A 17,374-nucleotide genomic window follows, 5' to 3' on the forward strand; every position below is an offset into this window, starting at 1 on the left:
GGGCGAAAATATCATTAAAAAAACTCACTAGTGTATTTCTAAATCATACAACGTCAAAGCAATAACTATTTATATTTTTTAACTTTCAAAAATAATTAAAATAATTATTTACCACAATTTATTACGGACACCACCGTTATCTCCATTATTTGTCAACTCATTTAAAGCAAAATCTAATATAATTTATTAAAATATAATAAAAATATATTATAGAAAATTAATTCTGAAAATCGTACTTGCCAAGCAACTGGATATTGCCACGTGTGCAAATTGATACAATATAATCACAGTTGGCAAACTATCTCAGGCTCTAAGCCCTCCCGAAAATTCGATCCCTCGCACAAGTCATCAATCAATCGCCCGAAAAACGGAGCATTTTGCCCAAAACTTGGGGTGGGATTCGATGCATCGTCAGTGAATCGGAGTTCGATTACTCGCGGTGCTGTGGGCTGAACCTTTGTGAAATCAGAATCCCTAAATCACGTATACATCTGTATTCGCATGAGAACGTGGCATAATGTATATTGCGGCGAATCGCTGAATTAAGTATTTGTATCTCTACTGTGTGATTTGAGGAGAAAACGCTTTGAAAAGTTTGCTTTACTTGTCCGTTGTTTAGGGAATTATATTATGGTTCATTTAGAAAAAAATTAAGAGTTGGTATTAGGAAAAAGGTTCGAATTTTATAGCATTTATTTATAATCTTCGGAGGCAGCAGTTTGCACTGTGTTTGTTGAAATATAAATTGTATAATATATAGAAGTCGAAATGTTTGAATACATGAATTTGATGAATGCTGACGTGAACAAGGTATATAGTCATTGTGGTTACTAACAGAAGAATAATATTGTCTGGGCAGCGGACAATTTGGTGCAGGAGTTAGTTCCATGGAAGCAGAAGAACAAGAAGATAGGGTCTTGCTGAGCACTTTAGGTGTTACATCCGCAAATCCTGAAGACATTGAACGGGCCATTTTGGAAAAGGTTATACCTCCGAACAACTTTAGCTTTCTCGTCAAAATGCATTACATGTATTTGGCTGTCTGCTAATCAGAACTAGATGTTATTCTGTAATTTCGTTTTCTGTCAAGTCTCCTCTTGTGTTTTGATTGTTGACTAGGAATTGTTGCTAGAGAGTTGGGCTTACGAGTCCAGCTGATAAATCTGTAACTTGAACTATTGCGCATAGTTTGAACATGTCTTAGTTGTATTCTTGCTAAACAGTGGATTTCTTTTCATCAACAGGCAAGAAAAGACGTGGCAGATGGTAATGAAGCTGGAGGGAATAGAGAGGTGGAAGCTCATGTTGGATCAAAGAATGACAAAGGATTTTCTGCTAATCTCAAAAAACTGAGAGCTGTTGAACTTGAAATAGGTGCCGTCACATCTGCTGTGGAGCAGTTTAAGAATTCTAAAAGAAAGGAGGATCCATCTTTTGATGGGGATATTAGAAAAAAGCATAGGAACTTAGAGTCTGATGAAGTATACCAGGCATCCCCAGATAGTTTGACGCTGCAGCATGCTCTTGCTGCTGACCGACTAGAAAGCTTGATAAAAACTAGGGCTCAGCTTCAGAACGATGTTTCAGTTTTTTCAAAGGATAACCTGCACTCCAAGCTGATAAGAGATCTCGTCAAGGATGATTCTAAATCAAAGCAACTGTTGAAAGAAGTTGTCGAAACAAGTAAGGATAAGAACAAAAGACTTGAATCTGTTTCCTTCGTTGAAGATGATGATTTTGAAACTGTCTTGACCACAGCGACTTCTGGATTTGTGGAAACTGTGAGTGATTTTGTTTATTCATAACACATTTCAAGAAAATCACTAAATGTTTGTTGATAAATTGGTCCAATTGTGCTTGTTCTAGGAAAGAGACGAGTCAATTCGTAAGGGACTTTTGACACCTTTTCACAAGCTCAAAGGATATGAACGTCGCATCCAAGAGCCAGGGTCATCCAACAGACAGACAGCAAATGAGAATATGGAAGAAAATAATGTTCTTGCTTCATCCAGCATAGCTAGAGCAGTTCGGTCAATGTCAGAGGCTGCGCACGCTCGCCCCACATCAATTTTACTTGATCCTGAAATGCTACCAACACTTGATGCGCCAAGCCATCCTTTTCAAAGACTGAGAAAGCCCTTGAAGGTCCCTCGGCCTTTAGAGATTGGAACTAAAAATGATAAGGACACAAAAAAGAAGAGAAGGCCTCAACCAGGGAAGAAATGGAAGAAGATGACTTCTCGTGATGACAAAATCTTACAAGAAGGTGGTATTCCAATTTCCAAGATTCTAAGAACATGTTATCTGCTGTTTTTTTTGAATCACTATGAAGTGTTTCGTTGTGTCCTATTTTCGTTTGTTTAAAAGACTTCTCTCTGCGGAAACCGTTTGTAAAAATGCAGCCTTCGTCTTTCTACCTTTTCTAGGCATTGCTTATATGTTATTGGGAAAGTAGTTGGCAGACTTGCCTATAGTGTCACATATTTTTGTCCGAAGCAGGTTCTGGTGTTTCGTTCTGAAATGCAAGGCTTATCAATCAATTAGATGACTATCCCAAATCGAGAAAACAAAATCAATGAGATTTTTCTTTTTTATCTTTGAGAAGTTTGCGTCTGTTTGTCATCATAGGTTTACCTATTGTCAATGCCTAATGAATTTTTTTTCCCGGCAATGCTCACGTCTAATTTTTATGTCGTATCGTTTTTCTATGACTTACTGGCTTTCTGAGAACCAACTTTTGTATATTATGAAGATACTAAGATCTCAAGCAATGAAGAACCTAAATTTGTTAATGAAGAAGTGGATGATGAAGAGCCTTCATTTGTGACACTTGAGGGGGGCTTAAAGATCCCAGAAACAATTTTTAGTGAACTATTCGACTATCAGAAGATTGGTGTACAATGGTTATGGGAACTTCACTGTCAAAAAGTCGGTGGCATTATCGGGGATGAGATGGGTCTTGGCAAAACTGTACAGGTTTTATCTTTTCTGGGATCGTTGCATTTCAGTGGCTTATACAAACCAAGCATTGTTATCTGTCCAGTCACACTCTTGCAGCAATGGAAGAGAGAGGCTAGGAGATGGTATCCAGGCTTTCACGTTGAGTTGTTGCATGATTCAGCTAAGGAAAAGTCTAGTATTAAAAAGCCAATCAAATCGTATGATAGTGATTATGACAGTGAAGTTTCGCAGGACATTGAGAGGAAAGAAAAAGCATATTCAAAAAGTACCAAAAAATGGGATTCTTTGATAAATCGTGTCTTGAGATCAGAATCTGGCTTACTGATAACCACTTATGAGCAACTTCGTCTTCTAGGTGACAAGTTGCTTGATATTGAATGGGGATATGCAGTTCTCGATGAAGGACATCGGATTCGGAATCCAAATGCAGAAGTAACTCTTGTTTGCAAACAATTGCAGACTGTTCATCGTATAATAATGACAGGTGCACCAATTCAGAACAAACTGTCTGAATTGTGGTCATTGTTTGATTTTGTCTTCCCTGGAAAGCTGGGTGTCCTGCCTGTGTTTGAGGCTGAATTCGCAGTTCCAATATCTGTAGGTGGATATGCTAATGCAACTCCTTTACAAGTATCCACTGCTTACAGGTGCAATTACTGTGTTGGGAGATCTTTGTCTATGATTTGGTGGTAGCATGACAGAGTTGGTTGGCTCTCTGTATAATTTTTAAATATATACTATGTTTTGCCTTTTATTTTCTTGGCTAAATCTTGTTCATGCAGATGTGCTGTCGTCCTACGTGATCTGGTCATGCCTTACCTCCTCCGACGAATGAAGGCTGATGTAGATGCTCAGCTTCCAAAGAAGACCGAGCATGTCCTCTTCTGCAGCCTTACTCCAGAGCAGCGATCTATATACCGTGCATTTCTTGCTAGTTCTGAAGTTGAGGAAATTTTTGACGGAAGCAGAAACTCTCTATACGGAATTGATGTGATGCGTAAAATTTGCAACCATCCCGACCTTCTTGAGAGAGAACATTGTCACACGAATCCAGATTATGGGAATCCCAAGCGCAGTGCAAAAATGAAAGTCGTTGCTCAAGTGCTTAAACTGTGGAAGGAGCAGGGACACCGTGTTCTTCTTTTTGCACAAACTCAACAGATACTTGATATTCTTGAGAATTTTTTGATGGCTGATGGCTTTAATTACAGGAGAATGGATGGTCTTACTCCTGTACAACAAAGAATGGCTTTGATTGACGAGTTTAACAATTCGGACGATGTTTTCATTTTTATCTTGACAACCAAGGTTGGTGGTCTAGGAACAAATTTAACTGGTGCCAACAGGGTGATTATTTTTGACCCTGACTGGAATCCATCAACTGATATGCAGGTCTGCTTCTTGGCAGGTTCTCAATTTAATTTTTATTTATTTTATAAATCAACATAGATATTGGTTGGAAAGGAAGTCACTTTTATGCATATTTTGAAACTGATATCTTGGAGCTTATCTCGAAGTTATTTTTTTGGTTCAAGTACATGCAACCAACTATATTGTTAATCATAATTATGGTTTAAGTCAGGCTCGGGAGCGCGCTTGGCGTATTGGTCAAAAGAAGGATGTAACAGTTTATAGACTAATTACCCGTGGAACGATTGAAGAGAAGGTGTATCACCGGCAGATCTACAAACATTTCCTGACCAATAAGATATTACAGAATCCTCAGCAGCGAAGATTCTTCAAGTCTCGCGATATGAAGGATCTTTTCACATTGAATGATGATGAAGAGCGTGATTCCACTGAAACTTCCACCATTTTCAGTCAGTTAGCGGAAGAAATAAATGCCATTGGGGCTGAGAACCAAAAGCTCAACAAATCCAAGCTCATAGAACCAAAATCAAATACTGATGGTTCGCCAATTGACAGAGGACACAATTCAGTGAGCAATGAAATGGGAGAAGGGAGTGATGATCACAACCGTAGGAAGACAGATGATGAAACGAGTATTTTGATGAGCCTCTTTGATGCTCATGGTATTCACGTAAGTTCCCACTTACTTGTTTCATGTATTATGCTGATATATTTATGAGTTGTTGAAGGTTTATTGGGACATCTTGCCCTTATTGTTGTCCTCCAGTTTTGCCCTTATAAAATGTATAATATGAAATCAATCAATCCATTGTTGCATAGATGCTTGAGTATTTTCTTTACTTCTTTTATTTTCCAGAGTGCCGTCAACCATGACGCGATAATGAATGCCCACGACGAAGAGAAGATAAAACTCGAGGCACATGCTGCTCAAGTTGCACGAAGAGCCTCAGAAGCTCTACGCCAGTCCAGAATACTACGAAGCCTGGATAGTATAACTGTTCCAACTTGGACCGGCAAATCAGGTTCAGCTGGCGCTCCATTGTCTTCGAAAGGAAAATTTGGCTCCACTGTTAATTCCCGATTAGTGAGTGCCTCAAAGGCGACAGAAGAAGAAGCCTCTAATACAGAATCAAGCAGGCTAAATGGATTTGTTGCTGGAGCATTGTCTGGAAAAGCATTGTCGTCGGTAGAGTTGTTAGAGAAGATTAAAGGAAACCGAGAACAAGCCATCAATGACGGAATCGAACATCAAATTAGGTTGGCTTCATCGACAACGCGAAGAGAACAATCTTCAAGTAACGGGACTTCTAGATCATCAGACAGCTTGATTGTACAGCCAGAAGTTTTGATACGTCAAATATGTACCTTTATTCAGCAAAAAGGTGGGAGGATAGATTCAGCCAGCATTGTGGATCAATTCAAACTCAGGATACCTTCTAAAGATCTGCCCCTGTTCAAGAATCTTTTAAAGGAAATAGCTATTTTGGAGAAAAACCCTAATGGATCTAATTGGGTTCTGAAGCCAGAGTACCAAGATCAATGACATTTTGGGAAATTGGTCTATTGTTTCTTGTTTTTGCTGGTGCATGAAATGTAGATGTACTCGAAAATAAAAAATTTGTGAACTCCAATCCAGTATCCGATTCCCATCAATCTGCTGCATTGGAGATATTGTCCCCCCATGATTTATCTTTTGGAAGGTGGACTTTTAACCCTTTATTAAGCACTATTTTTTTCTAGAGAGTATGACCATTTAAGGGATTATTTTTTGTCTATTTCTTTTTCTTTTTTCGTGGCTCAACAAGATTGGACTGGGTGAATGTTTATCTTGGTTTCCCATGAGTTGAGACGTGGTTTTAGTAGGGTTCTTATAGGAATGTTTCACCTTTCCAATGGAAAATGCTCAAATTTCTACTACTTTTGTTATGTGTAAAATTCATCTCACCTTATAGGACCCAAATTTCACGGGTATCATCTCCCTCTGATTAAGCCTCAAGGCATCTATATTTTTATTGTGCCTGGAATGATATCGAAAGACCGGTTACAGTTCGATTACCGGAGAAGGAATCTGATTGATGTGAATACCAAGTTCACCCCAAAGGTTGAAATAATTTCATATCATTGAAAAATACTATCTTTAAATATATTGAGAAATTAATAATTATTATTACTTATTGTGAAGAAAAAGGGGTATTTCCCTGGTAGTTAATACTTACTTCAGCAGTTCAGCATAGTGGAATGTGATTCAGACTTCTAATCTTTGGAATAAATGCTGGAGGTGATGTTTTTATAGCTAGATGGTTTTTTTAAACGAAATTATATGAACATAGAAAAACAGAGTATAGGGAGGCGGATAGATGGTTTTCATTTATGCATCATGCTTGATATCTACGGTCAGTTCATTTTATTTTAATTGTTTGCAATTTTCCCTTCTTTTACCATTACATGATTCTATTACTATTGTCCTATAATTTTCAACTTATGTTGAGAAGCTTAACCTGAAGTCAAGTTTTTAGATTGTTGCACAACTCACTTTACTTGTCCTTTCGTAAGTCCGGAAGAGAAGTATGAAGCATTAAGAATATCGAATGTTTCTGGAATTTAAAAGAAGCCGAATGGTATGCAAGGACTTCCGCTCATGCATCTTTAGCTGACACTTGCTTCACTTTCACAATATATATTCAATGCCATAACTTGATGACACAGTGGAGTGTGAGTTCGATGATGAGGCATTTGCTGGTATTATAAATCTTGTTCCTGTCAATTATTTATTATTTTTTTAATCTTGTACTGTCCAAAACTAGGTCATTTTTGCAATTTCTGCATGAAATAGCACCTAGAGTTGAAGATAATAGTGTAAATGATGCCAAATCTCTTGATTTTTACTATGCTGTAGGAAGTTTGGTTTTCGAATATAGTTCATTTGTTGACTTGATAGAAAAAATTAAACTTCCTAGGCAGTAGGCTGTCACTGACAACCCCGCCTCCCGCCATTTACAACACTGGTTTTCATTCAGGCAATGAGTATCGTTCATTCGTTGACTTGTTAGAAAATTTGAGCGTTCTGCATTTACCGTTGTATTTACCCCTAGAACGTCGATCATTAGTGGATTAATCTTTTTATTTTGTTATACAAAGCATTCTGGTAATGATACACGATATTTATTGGGCTGATGATATTTTTGCGCCTTAATTTATTTTACTCACTAGTGGGTTAATCTTTTTATTTTGTGATATCATTCTGTTAATGATACACAATATTTATTTGGCTGATGATATTTACACTCTAATTTATATAACTGATTCTCAACTAGAATAATTCAAGTTTTAGGGCTTGTCATCGATATGCTGTCATTTTCTCAGAACATAAGATATGAGCTTGTAAATGTCATGAATGTGTGTCTGTATGTTTATAGTTGCCTTGTATGCGTGGGGTGTCTTTTATTCATTGGTGCTGTTGAAGTTGAAGATTTACTGAATATTGATGGAAATATTTGGTTTGAAAATTGAGTGTGTCTAATTGGTTTTTGGAACATCTGGTGATCTGGATCAAAGCTTTGTTGGGAGTTGTGATTTGGAAGGCAAAGAAGGGGAAAGGAAAGGGGATCTAAAAAAATTTGGTTGTTTGGGAGATTTTAGTGGAAGGAATGGAAGGAAAATTTGTTAGAGATTTAGAACAAAAATTTCCTTCCAATTGTGGGAAGAAATGGAAGGAAACCTAAAAATCTCCCTTCTCCCTTCTCCCTTCTCCCTTCCTTTCTTTTCTTTGCCAACATCCAAAATAAGCCTGAGTGTGGTCACACTATTTTAGCTTGCTTTCGAGTGAAGGCAATTGGTTGCTTTAGAGATGGTTTGGTCATTTTCTTGCCTGGTATCCGTTTTGTGATGAAATTTTCATCCTCAATGATATGGATCCGTACTGATATATTTGTGTCTGTTTTTCCTTGTAGATATTTAGTTGCATGGCAATACTCACCCTTGCAGATGAGGAACAAAGATATGGTTGTTTATTTGCTAGAAGATCTCCAGCATTGGACAAATCACGAAATTAATTGTTTTTGTGTAATTTTTTGGATATGGCTAATGTATGGATGGATTAGATTGAGTCATTCTTATACAATGCCATAAAATTACTATGTTTATTGTTGTAGGATTATACTGTGACCGTTTAATACGAAAGATGAAACATTTGGCTGATTATATATATTTGATTTATCTAATATTCGACTTTAATTCTAGAAAAGATTAGAGTTTTAAATTATTTGATATATGTATATTAATATATAAATAAAAAAACACATATAATTTTTGGGCAACAATATTAGTCACATTGATCAATACCAACTCAGAGTGGTGTATAGTGTATGGTTGTTCAACGAGATGTTATTGGTATTCGTTGGTGATCCAAATAGGAGATTTGTCTCCTAAAATTGTTCGGTGAGATCGTTCACGTTAGTTTTTGTGCTTATGTGAATTATGATAATTATTTTACACACACAACGTGAATGCATAATTCACTAGTGTGTGGATATATATAATCATGTTTACATTCACTGACATAATTATATCTAAAACTAAATTTGATCAAAAAAGAAATTAATTTAAAATTTAATTAATAATATTTTAGCCAAATTTCTGTATACTTCTAGTATTTATCATTCTGGGCCAACCCAGTTGTAGCCCAATATAGGATATCTAGAATACCTGTTAAATATTGTTTTCCTAGCCCAATAAGACATGGGCCGGTTGGTCAATCGACCTGCTGTTGACAGTGTCAAATTTGGAAATTCGCATAAATCTCCGTTGACGATAAATCCCATAAACCTCCACTCTCTCTCCTTGGACTTCAGTCACTGAGCACAGGCTCGAAAAATCTCTCCGCCAGAAACAAAATTTGGTCCTAAAATGGCAGGGAAATTAGGGTTTCTGGTTTTAGCATCGTTGCTATTACTTTCGATGTGTGAATCGGCAGTCTTTAATCCGGTGTCCGATTCCCATCGATCTGCTGCATCGGAGCTGTTTTACCCATCCGACGGATCTTTTGGAAGGTAGATTCTAATTTTTTATATTGCTAATTTTTCTAGGGCGTATGGTAATTTTGTATGAGCGTTTGCAATTGCATATGTTTTCTTGAGCATTCGCGGGATTAGTTTTTCGTGATCTGAACAAAAACTGGGGCCGTTTGAATTTTTATTTTGGTTTCCGATGAGCTGATATAGGGTTTTACGCGGGGTAGAGGAGGAAAATTTCAGCTATCAAGTTGAAAAGAAATCAAATTTCTACAACTTTTCTTAATTGTAAAACTCATCTCACCTTTTAGAACCCGAGTTTATAGGTATACATCATGGTTGTCCGTCGTGGATCTAGTCGGGGAGAGTACCGTTTCAGTTCCAATATCATTTAACGAGAATGTGGCTGAGTGGATTTTCTTAAAATTTAAAATATTAGAAAATTAGTAGAACTCTGAAAACATACACATTTTACATGAATATAATAAATATAAAGCATATGGATCATTAAAGATTAATACATCAATATATTAAATCTTCCAAAACACATAATATATTATCATCTTAAAATATTAAAACCAGTTTACTCACGCAATCACGTTCTATTAAACATTCAATATAAATTTTAATAAATCAATGTTTTTTTAAAGAAAATTTAGTTGAGAAAAGCTTTGTAAGATACATTTCTCCAATATTATAATTATGAAATATGAACTAAAAAAATCGACATGATATAGAATTAAATATTTATAAAAATAAAATATAATGATTTTAATCATTTGTTAAAAATAAAAAATCAAATTTTATATTTCTGAAGTAATTAATTGATCACTGATTATGTTCTAAATAAATACCATATTTCAAAATTATTAACATTAAATTGTTAAAAAAATAAAAAAAAAACAAAAGAAAAAAAGTTGGCTCCATCTCTCTCATGCATGCATTCTCTTTCCCACACACCTCTTTCTTCAACACCCAAGAGACATGGCGGAAAAGTCGGGGCTAAATTAGGAAAATGGGATAAATCAGCCGTTCCTCTATGATTATAGACAAAATCGGAGCCGTTCTTGAAAAAACGGCTGTTTCACTGTCATCATGGTGATTATAGGCGCTCCAGAACACCTTCATTTCCAAATTGGAAATGTGAATTAGCCATTGATGTTCCGGTTATGGAACGGCCGTTCCGATACCGATGTTATTCATTTCCAAACTGGAAATGTGAATCGGTCATTGATGTTCAGGTTATGGAACAACCGTTCCGATACCGATATTGCAACTATGGTATACACCTCTTCCTCCTTTGATTTCGCCTAAGCACATCTATAATTTTAATTGCTTGTAGTGTTTTATCATTTTTCTTGACATTATTACTAATTTTCAAAAGTTTTTAAGTTTCTTTTGTAAGGGTAGTCATGAATTGCTGTTTTATAGATGCTAATCTCGCTTACCCATTTGTTAGCCTGGAAGTGATGTATGAGGCATTGAGAACATTGGAGGTTTTTGGAATTGAAAAGAAGCCTGATGTAAGGGCTTCTGCTTGTGCTTCTGTAGCTGTAACCCTTCGTTCAACTTCTTCAGCTTCAGAGGATCTGTTCAATGCCTTAAGAGTTAATGGCATACTGAAATGTGAGCTCAATGACGAGATGTTCGCGGTACTGTAAATCTTGTTCCTATCGTTTCGTTTCTATTCAAATTTTGTAGTCATCTAGTGTCTCACATTCGGGTCTACTATTTTTGCAGGAAATTGCATCTAGATTTGACCATAATTTAAATGATGCCAAATCGCTACTCGATTTCTACCACTCCATAGGAAGTTTAGTGCTTGTAAAGGTAATGGATACCCTTCATAAGTTTGCGAAAAGTTTAAGCATTCTTTATTACAATTATTTTACAACTTTTATTGAAAATTGATTAAGGAGAAAAAAAGCAAAAAACATGGTTGCACTGTAAACCTATTATTATAATATCTTCACAATTGTCAATTTCACTTTAACTAATCGGATGTGCTTCTCCGGGGAATGATAGAGAGTAATTTGTTTTTTTCTGTCAATCTTTTCTACGATTCTTTATGTTTCATTGTATCACTGATCTGCTCTGACTGAGTTTTATCATGTTTTCAATTGATATGCAGGATCAAACTTCCAACAGTGACGTTCATCTTAGAGACGCTGATAAAATTTTTCGCTCTTTGAAGGTGAATAGTGGATTTGTGCAGATCACTATTCAATTTAATATGGCTTTCATAACAGAAGTGTCTATATGTTATATTGTCTGAAGGCCTAAGCGATACTGGATTCTTGGCAGGATCTCAGCCAGAGTGATGGAAGATGGAGATATAATTCCAACAATCCTGAATCTAGCACTGATGCTGCTGGTAATTACTTACCATAACGGAATTTCAGAATCGGTCTAGACGGGCACCATAATATCTGACTGGGTTTTCCTTTCTTTTCTTTCTTTTTTGAAGAAAGAGTTTGTTTTTATGATCATTCTTGGCCATAAATTTTCTTTGTTTGCTAATCAAAATTTTGTTGCCAGCTGGTTTCATCCTTTTGAGCTTACAGCTTTGAATCCTGTCTACTTTTCTGTTGGTTTACCATCTCCTCAATGTCTTTGTGTGCCTATTGTGGTTTACTTGCATAGGGATAGCACTTGAAACCCTGGCCGGAGTTATTTCGTTAGCATCTTCTGAGATTGATCGTTCTCTGGTGAGCCTTATGTTTGTCTGTCTCATTTGTTGTCTTAAAACATATTGTTTCAACAAATTTTAAGCAATGTGAAAGTTACTTGTGTAATTGATATGAATTAATATCAAAGGTTCTTAATTCATCAAGCTTTCTTTTTTCCTGTTGAGAATTCACTCAACCCATTGGATTGTTCCCCGTCACTAGATTTGGGTGATATGTTATTGATGTTCATCTAAATGCTTCTGGCTCAAACTTGTAATTTTCTATCGATTTTATGCAATCAAATCCGAACCGTGTCCTTGGACTATTTCATTGCCTAAAACACCATGTATTTGAGCTAAGGCAACCATCATGATTTATCACTATGCCCTTTGTTGTGAGTCTTTTCTCATTCATTGTATCTTATAGTTTGCTCTATCCAAAATGTTTTGAAGTTGCATGTCAGCTGTTTCTGTATCCTGATCTATGCCTACTTTCTTTCCAGGTTGCTAATTTAAAAAATGACATAGTGAAACTGTTTGATAGCATCGAAAGATACGGTATGTGTTTTTGTGGTGTCTAATGTCTGTTTCTTTACGTGCATTACTTTTAAATTTGCTGGTAAATATCCTTAAAATATCTGTTGTTTACCGTTGGCATTTGAACTGATCATTGGCATGCGTTGATGACAAGTTTGAACAAAATTTTTCGAACCAACTGTGATGACAAAGAAGAAACCACTGTTCTTTATTATGGCTTTGGCTGAAATTTGACTTTGGAATTGCCGTCTTCTTCTCTCCACGGGGCGATGAGATTGTGTGACTGAGGCAAATTGTTCTACTTAAAAACTAAGAGTTTGATTCTGGTTCATGGTTGAAATGTATTTAGATTCTTTTCCTATCTCTGGCCCAAATGACATACCTATGCTTGTATTGGGAGTAGTTCTGGATCTAAGCTTCATTTTAGTTATGTGAGATCGATGTAGCAGTGAGCATTGTTTAACAGTATAAACTAAATGGCAGCAATACTCTCTTTCTTTTATATCTCATCACCTCCACCACTTCATTGGCGATAAGACAACAGTCCAGAATTTGCCTCTCTTCAATGAAGGCACATTGATTCTCTGCTATGGTTGAACTCAAAACTTTCTTCAATCTTTTTTATAAGACTTTAGCAATGATCTCATGCAGGCTCATTATCAAACTAATAGGCCTAAAATCCTTAACCATAACTGCATCTTGTTTCTTAGGGATTAGACATATGTATGTTTCATTGGTGATATCATTAACAACACCTCCCTAAAAAAATTTGTTGAACACTTTCATCAATTCTCCTCTGACTGTATCCCAACATTCGTGGTAAAAAGCTATAATAAAACCGTCCGGCCCTGGAGCCTTCGATCCATCACTCTCAAACACTACTTTTTTAACTCCTCCGAAAACAGTCTTCCCAACTCCTCTCTTGAATAGGACTCCAATCCACTCCCTCAATGATCCAACTCCCCTCCCCTTCAGATCTTTTGTAAAGATTACTAAAGAAATTTAAAATAGAGTCTTCAATCTGTCTCTCATCTGAAACCACAACCCATCCTCCAATTCCAATTTGTCTATAGAAACCAAAAACAATTGGCAAACTGACTCTTTTTCTCAGGTTATTTCTGAATGCTCAGCCAGTGATTCAATTTTGCTATTTCTGTCACTGACTTTTGAGTAAATTTACTATATTTAGATGATGGGGCTTGTTACTTTGATGAAAAGCTTGTTGGCGCACGTGGAGAGCAGGGCCCTCTTTCAGCCTCCTCTTCAGTAGTCCGTGGGATTACAGCTCTTGCTGAAGCCACCTCCGAAAGTTTAAATGTCTGTTGTTTAGGACCTATGATACTATTCTATGTTTTATCTACCATTCTTTATGTTATTAATACCATTCTTTATGTTATTAATGAGTTAGTAACAATTTAAAATCAATGATGTGATGATTGCAGCTTTCAGGGGAGAAAATTTTGGGTTTGGCAAAATTTTTCCTTGGCATTGGTGTTCCTGGCAGTGCCAAAGAATTGTATCACCAAATTGATGCCTTGGCTTGTTTGGAAAAAATTAGGCAAGTAATTTCCAGCCTCTTTGCAGTGACTATTGTGCTTTATTATTTCTTTTATGAACTCATATGATGCCCCTATATCGTGCTATATCCCTAAAATAATTCTTTCTTGATCTCGGTTTGATTTTAAAATTGCAAGCTGCAATCCTGATTTTTGATAGGAAACTGCTTGTACATCAACACGAAAGTGTAGCCATTTACCATCCTAAATCTATCTCTTTTCTTCAGGGGATCTGTTCCTTTGATTTTATCACTTCCTGCAACTGTGCTTTCGGTAACAAGAGCAGACCAGCTTAAGGTGCATATTTCTAATGTCTCGTCTGCTCTTTTGATTTTTTTTTATCAATTTTTTTGTTGAGGTTCTCATTCAGTTTGATAAAATATCTCCTTGCGAGTTTATTTTACTTCATTTGTTGATGTAAATCTGGCACTTGTTTTATGCTTCAAATCAAAATTTTGTACCTTCCAATCATGTGACCATTGTTTGTTACTCGACAGAATAGGTTACTTAGACTTGTAAAATGTTTGCTGAAATCTTCGACTTAAATTGCCTTCATACTATCTCTGAATTTTTGTTCTATGTAAGTCTGGTCTGTTACTCTGCTACTTTATGTTTGTAGGTGCGAGTCAACACTGTGTTGGGATCTGCTGCTCCGCCACTGACGGTCAATCTCAGGCAAATTTTTGTTTCAGGTTCAAAAGATGCTTCTGTCATTAACCAGGTTCTACTTTTACTCGATATTACTTATTCAGTCACAGTATTGTTTTGAGGACATTTGAAAAACTGCACACACCAATTTACCAATATACCTGAACAATCAAAGCACTTGGATTCCCATGATGCAGAAACTCAAGTTTGACCCTGACAGTGGAATGCATGTGTTGGAAACATTGCCAACAAATATCGATATCGGGAACTATGTTTTTTCTTTTGAGGTACTTACCTTTTTTACCCTATTGCTCATCCTCTTCATGTTCTCTGTGTATCCTTTAAAGTTGATCCTCTTTTCTGTTTTGTGCTGATTTTCTTTGTTTTCAATTAGTAGATTGTACTTGATGATCCAGAATATAAGAAAACATATGTAACTGGTGGGCGAACGAAAGTTCCTATACATTTAACAGGAGTAGTTCAATTCGACAATGCAGAGATTGCGGTACTTGACAGTGATCTGGGAACTGTAGAAACACACACAAAGTACATCCTTTGAAACCATTCATGTTGTTATATCCTTTTCTCATATTGCTGATTATTTCTTCTGCTATATACTACCTGTCTCGTGGTTCTCTGTCTTCTGTTCTGCATACTTCGTTCTTCCCCTGGTCAATGTTGTACCATGTTTTCCTTATTTTCTAATTATACATAACCCTCGCATAGGATTTTTCTTGGCAGTTATCTTCTTTTCCTTCACCACCATTCTTGTATTTGGTCAATCTTATATATATTCTATGTCATGGTTCTTGGCTTATAGTTTTCGAAGTCTTGATAATCATACAAATTTTGGAATTTTTTTATATTCATTATGGAAGCAATTAAGAGCAGCTCAGTTTGTTGTATATTTTGTGATTCAGGCTGGATTTATCTGGAGGGAGTGCCGTTTCTTTATATGCAAACCATCTCCAGAAACTGCGGTTGTCTTTTACTTTGGCGTCTCCTTCTGGAGATGCTTTCAAGCCTCACCAGGTTGGTGCTCTAATACGTAGTTCCTTAAACTGTTTGTTTAGTATTTTATGTTTTGATTGTTATTCTCTGAGCAGGCATTCCTCTCACTAAGACATGGCAGTGGAGTAGAGCATATCTTCGTGGTGAGCAACTCCGGGAAAAAGTTCGAGATTGTTTTAGTAAGCACATCCTAACCTTCTCTAGTATTGCGACACTATTTATATGCCAGCTTAAAAAAAATTAGATGCAATTTAGAGTGAAATAATTTACGGAAGCTTCAAACGTATTTTTGAGATCCATGAATTAATGCTGGCACATGAAACATCTAACCGTTTCTACAAATGGCTAACTTATCCATATCTTCTTGTTCTGTTTTTTAGGATTTTTTGGGACTGGTTGAGAAGTTTTATTATTTGTCTGGAAAATATGACATTCAACTTACAGTTGGTGACTCTGTCATGGTAAATGTCGTGAAGTGAAAGTTTTGAACCACTGATATTCCCTCCCATCTATAGTTCCTACATATGCCATTCCATGGTGGAGCTAATTTCCTTTTCTTATCTATTTCAGGAGAACTCATTCTTCCAACCTCTGGGACTTATTGAATTAGATCTTCCAGACGCACCCGAAAAGGCAGCTCACCCTCCTCCACAATCTGTTGACCAATACTCTAGATATGGGCCCAAGGCGGAAATAACTCACATTTTTAGGGCTCCAGAGAAGCGTCCTCCTATAGAGCTTTCTCTTGTTTTCTTGGGTCTTGTTATCTTGCCATTTTTGGGTTTCTTGGCTGGGGTAACTTCGAATTTTATATTTCCACTTCCAGTTCGCATTTTTTAGTTCTTACTATTTTCTGTGTCCCCTTCATGTTTTGTGATTAATGTTTCTTGCATTTACATCTCCATAGCTCTTTTACCTGCGTACCAACCTGAAGAATTTCCCGAGGTCAAGTATTCCTGCAACATTTGGCATTTTCTTCCATATGGGCATTGCAGCTGTTCTATCACTCTATGCGTTCTTCTGGTTCAAGGTTTGCCTCTATTATTTTTCCTCTTTTAAGTATATTTGGCCGCATCTTTAGGCATTTTACACAAAATTATTTGTTCACCAGCATATTTTTTCTTTCTTTCAACTCTTTTGGGGATTATAACTAGCATATTTAACTTCACAATTTTTTGCAGTTGGATCTGTTCACAACACTAAAAGCACTTGGAATACTGGGGATATTCTTGATGCTCGTGGGACACAAAACTCTCTCCCATCTCGCATCCACATCCGCGAAGTTGAAATCTACTTGATTATAGATCGGCAGTAATTTTGAGGTTCCATCTTTTTTCGAATTGAGAGAACGTTTGGCGGATATTTGATATAAGTTTTTTTTGTAGGTATGGAAATTAAGTTATATCATTATAACCTTATTTTTATCACAGTTTTTAATCTTCTCCAAATTTATATGGATTAGTGAACATTTGATTAGACTGTCACTGCTCAAGTGTTCATCGACGCATTCTGATTTTTTTCTCTAAAGCAATGGATCCTCGTATTTTGTTTCCATAGATTCAAACTTCAAAGATAATCCAGAATCCTCCTCTTCTCCAAAATAGGGAGCCCAG

General features: G+C 36.4%; 2 protein-coding genes across 6 annotated transcripts; both read left to right on the top strand.

Annotated features, from left to right (window-relative positions):
* Positions 1-282: 282 nt before the first annotated feature.
* On the top strand, positions 283-8,468 carry LOC142539323 (protein CHROMATIN REMODELING 8). Of its 5 annotated transcripts, none has more exons than XM_075644722.1 (8): positions 283-483; positions 860-983; positions 1,245-1,781; positions 1,867-2,266; positions 2,753-3,608; positions 3,744-4,353; positions 4,544-5,002; positions 5,189-8,468. In XM_075644722.1, exons 2-8 carry the CDS (start codon positions 888-890, stop codon positions 5,873-5,875), a joined length of 3,645 nt encoding a protein of 1,214 aa, XP_075500837.1. In that variant the 5' UTR covers positions 283-483; positions 860-887; the 3' UTR covers positions 5,876-8,468. The 5 variants fall into 5 exon arrangements, 2 of the variants coding, with proteins under 2 accessions (XP_075500837.1, XP_075500836.1); XR_012818864.1 differs by having other exon boundaries at positions 284-983; positions 5,189-6,433; positions 8,283-8,468; XR_012818866.1 differs by having other exon boundaries at positions 284-983; positions 5,189-6,032; positions 6,285-8,468.
* A 689-nt stretch (positions 8,469-9,157) lies between these two features.
* Positions 9,158-17,245, top strand: LOC142539324 (dolichyl-diphosphooligosaccharide--protein glycosyltransferase subunit 2-like). The gene is made up of 19 exons (XM_075644723.1): positions 9,158-9,380; positions 10,801-10,993; positions 11,082-11,171; positions 11,473-11,535; positions 11,646-11,715; positions 11,985-12,049; positions 12,513-12,567; positions 13,736-13,863; positions 13,989-14,104; positions 14,330-14,399; positions 14,722-14,823; positions 14,948-15,037; positions 15,148-15,296; positions 15,671-15,782; positions 15,857-15,940; positions 16,142-16,222; positions 16,332-16,556; positions 16,669-16,791; positions 16,943-17,245. Exons 1-19 carry the CDS (start codon positions 9,238-9,240, stop codon positions 17,057-17,059), a joined length of 2,076 nt encoding a protein of 691 aa, XP_075500838.1. The 5' UTR covers positions 9,158-9,237; the 3' UTR covers positions 17,060-17,245.
* The last annotated feature ends 129 nt before the right edge of the window (positions 17,246-17,374 follow it).

Source organism: Primulina tabacum, chromosome 3 (genome assembly GCF_025594145.1).
Source record: "Primulina tabacum isolate GXHZ01 chromosome 3, ASM2559414v2, whole genome shotgun sequence".
NCBI lineage: Eukaryota > Viridiplantae > Streptophyta > Magnoliopsida > Lamiales > Gesneriaceae > Primulina > Primulina tabacum.

Coding starts and splice junctions, on each gene's coding strand:
- LOC142539323 (XM_075644722.1), top strand. CDS start 888: ATGGAAGCAGAAGAACAAGAAGATAGGGTCTTGCTGAGCACTTTAGGT. Junction 4,354..4,543: donor ATCCATCAACTGATATGCAG/GTCTGCTTCTTG, acceptor GGTTTAAGTCAG/GCTCGGGAGCGCGCTTGGCG. Junction 5,003..5,188: donor TTGATGCTCATGGTATTCAC/GTAAGTTCCCAC, acceptor TTTATTTTCCAG/AGTGCCGTCAACCATGACGC.
- LOC142539324 (XM_075644723.1), top strand. CDS start 9,238: ATGGCAGGGAAATTAGGGTTTCTGGTTTTAGCATCGTTGCTATTACTT. Junction 9,381..10,800: donor TCCGACGGATCTTTTGGAAG/GTAGATTCTAAT, acceptor CCCATTTGTTAG/CCTGGAAGTGATGTATGAGG. Junction 14,824..14,947: donor ATGCTTCTGTCATTAACCAG/GTTCTACTTTTA, acceptor CCCATGATGCAG/AAACTCAAGTTTGACCCTGA.